This window comes from Rhamphochromis longiceps, linkage group LG14 (assembly GCF_057381845.1).
Source record: "Rhamphochromis longiceps isolate RC_006_pf linkage group LG14, R_longiceps_female_GT1.1, whole genome shotgun sequence".
In the NCBI taxonomy this organism is placed as follows: domain Eukaryota; kingdom Metazoa; phylum Chordata; class Actinopteri; order Cichliformes; family Cichlidae; genus Rhamphochromis; species Rhamphochromis longiceps.
This window is the reverse complement of record NC_140570.1, coordinates 27,568,635-27,576,588: the sequence shown is the minus strand read 5'-3', so window position 1 is coordinate 27,576,588 and position 7,954 is coordinate 27,568,635. Positions and strand designations below refer to the sequence as shown.

At 40.0% G+C, this 7,954-nt stretch overlaps 1 protein-coding gene across 1 annotated transcript; it reads left to right on the top strand.

The window, feature by feature from the left end:
- On the top strand, positions 1-3,331 carry LOC146654259 (extracellular calcium-sensing receptor-like). The gene is made up of 7 exons (XM_085379684.1): positions 1-261; positions 357-646; positions 813-1,108; positions 1,429-1,634; positions 1,773-1,994; positions 2,076-2,199; positions 2,433-3,331. Exons 1-7 carry the CDS (start codon positions 1-3, stop codon positions 3,329-3,331), a joined length of 2,298 nt encoding a protein of 765 aa, XP_085235810.1.
- The last annotated feature ends 4,623 nt before the right edge of the window (positions 3,332-7,954 follow it).

Below are 7,954 nucleotides of genomic sequence, written 5' to 3'. Positions count from 1 at the left end.
ATGGTCTTTGCCATAGAAGAGATTAACAACAATACAGAGCTGCTGCCCGGAATCAGGCTTGGGTATCAGATCTATGACTCATGTGCATCAGTTTCCATGACAGTGCATTTGGCATTTCAGTTTTTGAATAGCTTGGACCTTGTGTTTCACACTGGCAAAAACTGCTCCCAGTCAGGTATGGTGATGGCTGTTGTTGGTGAGTCTGGGTCTACGCCATCCATCAGCATGTCACGAATCATCAGTCCCTTTAACATTCCTCAAGTAAATACTTTAATTGTTTTTTTCAAACTAGGTGTTTAAAATATGCATGCACATCTGCAGTTCTTATAGGATTACCTTGTCTTCTTTTGTTTTAGGTGAGCCCCTCTGCCACATGTGCATGCTTGTCTGACAAGCAGCAGTACCCAAGTTTTTTCAGAACAATCCCCAGTGACCAGTTTCAAGCTGGTGCGCTAGCTAAGCTGGTAAAACAGTTTGGCTGGACTTGGATAGGTGCTGTACGATCAGATACAGATTATGGAAATAACGGCATGGCATCTTTTCTAGAAGCAGCAAAGAAAGAGGGGATTTGTGTGGAATACTCTGTATCTTTCTATCGGACCCACCCACATAGCAGGATTCAGAAAGTAGCAGATGTTATCCGCAGGTTCTTACATCAAAGATTTTCACTCTGGGATTTATTTTTAATGATTTTTTACAAGGTTTTTTTGTTTGTTTGTTGGATTGATATACAAAAATAAGTTTCTGACTAAACATTTTACATACCGGGTAGCTTAAAAAAGTCTTCTAATAAGTTGTACTTTTTTCACAAGATCTACATCTATGGTAGTGGTGGCATTTGCACCATCTGGAGACATGAGGATCCTGCTGGCAGAACTTTCACGTGAGCCTTTTCCACCTCGACAATGGATAGGCAGTGAGTCATGGGTGACCAACCCGGGATTAAGGAAGTACAGTTTTCTCGCTGGGACCATTGGATTTGGAATTCAGAAATCTGTAATCCCAGGTTTCAGAAACTTCCTGTTGAATCTCTCTTTTGCTCAAGTGGCTGTATCACCATTGCTTACTGAGTTCTGGGAGGATTCCTTCAACTGCACAATAAAAGAAAGTGAGAAACATTTTTCGTTTTTTGTTTTTCTTGGTTGTTAGAGTTTCTTGTAAAATGTCTGGTCTTAAAAAGGCCAGACATGTTCTTTTTTGTAATTTAAGCAATTTCAAATTCAACATAATCAAAAAGGTCCGTTACTGCAACAAATCATAATCTATATGTTTAACCTTTAGGTCAAGTTTAGGCAGTCAGCCAACACTATTACTGTGGCCCCTTTTCTCAAACGTGACTCTTTGTTTGTTGAGTGATATGTTCAAAAGATATGATGTTAAATGGATGAATTCAATTGTCTGTCATTTTGGTGCCTTTTTTATTTTTAGGTAATTCTGCAGGAAAGAAAGTATGTAATGGAACTGAAGATATAAAGACTCTCCAAACCCCGTACACTGATACATCTCAGCTTAGAATTAGTAACATGGTGTACAAGGCTGTGTATGCAATTGCACATGCCATTCATAATGCATTATGTCAGGGAAGAAATGTCACAGCTCAGTGTGACAAACTAACCAAATTACAGTCCAAGCAGGTCAGTAAAAACGAATCAGTCATTGCCAACATGTTTCACTGTCTCTAAGAAACGTTAAGTGAAACATTACTTTTAGTTGTTCAAATATTGTTTTGTTTTTTCTTTCCACTCCCTTTATGTCTCAATTCATCCTTACAGATTCTAACTGAGCTGAAGAAAGTAAATTTTTCCCGAAATGGATATGATGTGTCATTCGATACTAATGGGGATCCTGTGGCTATTTATGAGTTGGTTAACTGGCAGAAAACTATGGCTGGCATAACTGACATAGTGACTGTAGGGCTGTATGATGCATCACTGCCAGAGGGCCAGGAGTTCCAGATTAACAAAAACATCATCTGGATGGAGGGCAGCACGAAAGTAAAAAGTCAAATTAATGTAATCTTTTCAGTTTTATAGCAAACATTTACATATGTTACGCTGCCTTTTTATATTACACAGGTGCCAGTGTCAGTGTGCAGTGGGAGTTGTCCTCCAGGAACTCGTAAAGTGCTGCAAAAAGGAAAACCCATTTGCTGCTATGACTGTACCGCATGTCCTGAGGGAGAGATTAGTAATACTACAGGTAAAGTAAAATGCTTGTCTGTGCATGTAAAATGTTTTTATGATGCAAATCTGCAACATCGAATACATTACAAGAATAAATTTGTAATTGTGACCAGGAGATATTTTATTTTGTATTCTTATGATCACAGTTATAATCAGAAGTATCAATCATTAATCATTTATAAATGATTTATAAATCTATAAAGCCAAAATTACAAGAAGCACCTTAACTCCTTTTTTTCTCCCATTCAGATTCTGCTGATTGTTTACCCTGCCACATGGAATTCCAGCCTAATGCAAAGAGAGACACTTGTATTCCTAAACCCATAGAGTTTCTTTCTTTTCAAGACATCCTAGGAATCATCCTGGCTACATTCTCAGTTCTTGGTGCTTGTCTGACTATTATCACAACTGCTATATTCTTACGTCACAGGACATCTCCAATTGTCCGAGCCAACAACTCTGAGCTGAGCTTCCTGCTGCTCATCTCACTGACTCTGTGTTTCTTATGTTCAATAACTTTCATTGGAGCACCATCTGAGTGGTCCTGCATGCTGCGCCACACTGCATTTGGCATAACCTTTGTACTCTGTATCTCCTGTGTACTTGGGAAAACTATAGTGGTTTTAATGGCTTTTAAAGCCAGACTTCCAGGTAGTAATGTGATGAAATGGTTTGGTCCTCCACAACAAAGAATGACTGTTATGTCTTTCACCTTTATTCAAGTTTTAATATGTACTATTTGGTTGGTACTTAGCCCTCCATTCCCAATAAAAAATCTAACCGCATACAAGGAGAAAATCATCCTGGAATGTGCATTAGGCTCTGCTGTTGGCTTCTGGGCTGTGCTTGGTTACATTGGCCTACTTGCTTCCTTTTGCTTTGTTTTAGCTGTCTTAGCCCGCAAGTTACCTGATAATTTCAATGAAGCCAAGCTTATCACCTTCAGCATGCTGATATTTTGTGCAGTGTGGATCACCTTTATCCCAGCATATGTCAGCTCTCCTGGAAAGTTCACTGTGGTTGTGGAGATTTTTGCCATTCTGGCCTCCAGCTTTGGACTAATAATGTGTATATTTGCTCCAAAATGTTTTATCATATTGTTTAAGCCTGAGAAGAACACCAAGAAATATTTAATGTGCAAAAATTAATCATAGTATATCAGTTTTTTGGAAATGATTATTGTTGCAATTCCAAGTCGAAATTGGATATTTTATATGTCTTTCTAAATCAATTTCTGGATACTGACTACACATAACACATAACTACACATAACTGCCCAACTGCGCATATGCATGTGCACACATCGACACACACACACACACACACACACACACACACACACACACACACACACACACACACACACACACACACACACACACAAAGTTCTGGTATTTTTTCCTAACAGTTACTCGTACATGGTATTCATCAGCAATATTTTCATTATTGTTTGTTATTATCATTGTTATTATTATTGTTGTTGTTGTTGAGTGTTCCAAATTGTCCTACTCTGGAACACTCTGGGTTCCAGGGTATGTCACTAGATGGGTTGGGGCTGTGGTGGGACCTCTGGGTTGGCCTCGACCTCCATCCACTGTGCCCAATCTCTCCTACTATGAGCCAATTAATGACATTATTTTTTTTTATTGCATCACATCAGGAAACAATTTTTTTTAAGGAATAAATATTAATTATTAAAAAAACACGTGAAAAGATAACTGGAAAATTTCATCCCTCATTACTATGTCTTTGCTGTCTTTTTTTTTTTTTTTTTTTTTTGCATCACAGAAGATTAGGGCTTTTAATATAACAAGAAATATGACAAGTAAATGAACAAGTAAATGAACAACTTTATTCAAGTTTTAATATGTACTATTTGGTTGGTCGTGAGCCCTCTAGTCCCAATAAAAAATCTAACAGCATACAAGGAGAAAATCATCCTGGAATGTGCATTAGGCTCTGCTGTAGGCTTCTGGGCTGTGATTTGAGAGCATTTTTTATTCTTTATATAGTTGAAAAAGTTTTCATGACTATCAAATTATTTCTTTTACCATTTCAATCAACACACATAATGCTCTATACATAGTTATGAGACTACACTATAATAATATATTTGATGAATTTGCTTGTCTTTTTTTTGTTTGTCTGTCCTTACTGATCATTTTTGTCTTATTTACCTCACAATAAAAATACAAAAAGTAAACTGCACACTTTCAAGCACATAGCAGAGTTGTTTACTTTTGTTACTGAGAAAACTTTTTTAAATAATTGTACATTTTTTATTGTTGTTGTACATGTTAATGTATGAATATGTAACTCAGTGTTAAGTGCATAAATAAATTTAAAATCACATTTCACAATAACACTATATAGCTCTGAATTATTTTTCAGTGGTTTCATACAATGAAATCTAACATTTCCATTTGTATCAAGCATCAAGTCCAAGACTGCAAATGTAAATTTAATGTGAGCTGAGTGAGCTCTGTCATCTATATATCAGTTATGCTATAGCAGTTTTCAACTGTTGTTCAAAAATTCCTGTTCTGACAAGTTACCAAAGCAATATTTTCAATACTTAATAACACCAACAAAATCCAAAATATTAGGATTTAATCTGCAGCATCTGGTAAAAATGTTTCAAACTTTCATTAATTTCATGCATGGCCAGTAGACGTGGCGAAAATAATCAGCATAATCAGAATCAGAATACTTTATTCATCCCGAGGGAAATTAGGGTTACAGCAGGCAGCATGCTAATGGCGCATGCGCACTTACAAAGGAACCTTCTGACCAACTTTACACAAACATCACATTGGGCAGACATGTCAGAAAGGTAGGCTGATAGGAAAAAACAACGAAAATACACTACATGAGGTAAGAGGAGGAGAAAAAAAACTCCACTCAGACTGAGCTCCTAGTGGGAGAACAGTTTGATAACAGAAAAAACACCTCAGCACAAAAGCACATGACTATCAATACACCATAGAAACACAAGACAAGCAACAGGGGTGGGTAAAGGGTAAGAGAGAGCCGGTGTAGACAGCGCATCCGGTCCTGCAGCATCTGTGCTGGTCCAGTTGACTGCTATCTTCCCCGGTAGGGCACAAGCATCGAAGGCGTTGGAAAGGGAGGGGGAATGAGTGAGTGCTTATCAGTGTAAGTGTGTGTGTGTGCGTGTCCATAGTTTAGCTGAGACAGTGTCCTTCGGCCTATCAGGCTAAGTAAACAGTCCTCCAGCCAATCCAGGTGTCCTTGCATGGGATGGGAAGAATAGCCGTAACACAGTCATTATCAGGGAGTGATTGTTCGGCTCCAGCCTTGGGCCTGCAGCTGGCGCCGTGATGGGGATCCGCAATGTTTATGTTGGTTTTGTTAATTTCCATGCGAGCAGCCCAGGAGAATTTTTCAGGCTGCTCTTTAACACTCCGACACTGGCCTCTCGATCTCCCGTTGGAGAGTCACGAGCCTCCCCATGATAGTATCAAACTTCTGTTCCATGGTGTTATCGTTCTTTTGATTCTGAGACCTCATAACTGCAGTGATCCGTTCCGCGATGTTTTCCAATTGTCACTCAAGGGTCTCATTTTGAGCAGGCCTCTCTCTGATGTTTCCCCTCATACGCTCAATGGTGTTGTTTTGAGCCTTCACAGCAGCTGCAAGCGTCTCCAAGGTGTTGACCATATTACGTTCGTTGTGAGAGGTTGCGCCTCGTTCCATTTCGATTCCAGCGGGCAGCCTTGGGGGGGTTTGAACAGCCGGTTCCGCTCTCTTATTTCTCCGATAAACCAGGGCTAAGCCAACTCCGATCAGCATGAACCCTGTTATCATGGTTCCGAATAGATAGATATCTTCAGCGTCCTCAATCGACAGTCCCGCCAGGCACATGATCCTCCAGTTCTGCCACCCGTCCATCGTGTATCCGGCAGGGAAAGTCCCTCCAGGGCACTCAGGCTCTCCCGAGCCCAGATTTCTCGTTGAGAAAAGGGTGTCAATAGCATTCAGAGACCAGTTGATCAAATCCATAATTCTCTTTTAGGTTTTAGAGAACGACAAATACCAGCAAGAACATAAAACAAACAAACAAGAAAAACTATTATAAATAAAGTAAATTGAATGGTGTACTGAAACATACATTTTTTGTTAAATTTACAGAAATTTGAAGAATAGATTGGCAATTTTAGGGACGGGAGGATCTGATGCTGTCAACTGAGGAGTGGTAAAAAGGCCAACGACAGCCACTGGTCCAGGTCATTCCTTTTCAGGACACTTGCCTGATGGGCCTTCATTAGTGTGGTTGGTCAAGGTGAGATTAATCGAGATGTGCGTGCCCAGAAACCTAAATGTGGAGACGGATTCCACCCATTCTCTATTTACGAGAGGAGACTCGTGAAATCCATGATGAGTTCTTTTGTTTTATGAACATTCAGCTTCAAGTTTTCTTTGGAGCACCAGCATGACAAATTCTCTATTTCCACTCTGTACACTGTCTCATCTCCATCAGAAGTGAGCCCAACCACAGTGGTTACAATGAGGTTGGTTGGGTGGATTGGTGTACAGCAGGGGTCGGCAACCCTAGGCACGCGTGCCACAGCTGGCACTCAAAGGGTTAACTGATGGCACGACCATAGCTGGACTGGCCATCGGGCATACTGGGCATTTGCTCAGTGGGCCAATGATTTTCTTTTTTCTTTTTTTTTTGTAACGGTATGAAAGGTGGTGGATTGGCCAGATGCTGTCCGGTGTGTAAAAAATAACTCAGTTATTTGGTGGTGGCTATGGCGGTGCATCCACAGATTCAGTAACATTAGCAAGTGGTGGAGGCCAGCAGGTGGATGAGAGAAAGCGGAGGCAAGAGGAGAGACCCGAGGCAGCCGCCGGTCCGAGTGTCAGGTGAACTGAACTTCAGATAAGAAGTTATGACCTGCAGTCTATCTGGGTCAGATATAAACCAAGTTTAGGTGGAGTTTATTTTTGTTCTGCTGACTTTTTACAGTCTCGAGACACAATGCATTTTTGGGACTTTCAGGTGAATGGACCAATGTTTTATTTTCTGATCAAACCAGAAAGCTTTAATGAGCAGCTAGATTTGTCTTGCATTAACTGGCTGAGTTAATGCCAGTTAATGCGACATTACACATTAACATGTGTATCTCTGTATTAACAAACATGCTATATTGGTCCAGTTTATTTTTCTTATCGTTGTTGTGAGGAGACCATAAATAGCATTTGCATTTTCTGTTGTACAGTTCATTTGCTGTTATGGAGTTCTTGTTATGGATAAAAAGTGTCTTTTTTTGGTTTCAAAATAGCTGATAACTATCCGCTGATAGCTGCCAACATCTGAGAACAAATATAATTCTATAAAGTGGTTCTATATAGTGTGTAACTGTTAATATAGAACATTATTAAATTTATTGCTAATGCAATCATATGGCACATTGACTTCTGAGGAAATTTTAGATGGCACTCGTCATCAGAAAGGTTGCCTACCCCTGGTGTACAGCAATATACTGGGTGTACAGTACTGGGCTAAGAATGCAGGCCTGCAGGGATCCACTGCTGAGTGAGAGTTTGGTGGAGAGGTAGGGGATGAGTCTGACTGATCTGTCCCGTTGGTGAGGAAATCTTTGATCGAGGAGCGGGTGGCAGGGGGGATGTGAAGATGGTCCAGTTTGTTGATAAGGATGGGATTATGGTGTTTAACACTGAGCTGTAGTTCACAAAGAGCATCCTCACCTAGCTGTTCATGTTCTCCAGATGACTCAGCCCTC

What these genes read in the sequence shown, in the direction of transcription:
- LOC146654259 (XM_085379684.1), top strand. Translation starts at nt 1, where the DNA reads ATGGTCTTTGCCATAGAAGAGATTAACAACAATACAGAGCTGCTGCCC. An exon ending in CAACTGCACAATAAAAGAAA is followed by an intron (nt 1,109 to 1,428) that starts GTGAGAAACATT and finishes TTTTATTTTTAG; the next exon opens with GTAATTCTGCAGGAAAGAAA. An exon ending in CCAAATTACAGTCCAAGCAG is followed by an intron (nt 1,635 to 1,772) that starts GTCAGTAAAAAC and finishes TCATCCTTACAG; the next exon opens with ATTCTAACTGAGCTGAAGAA.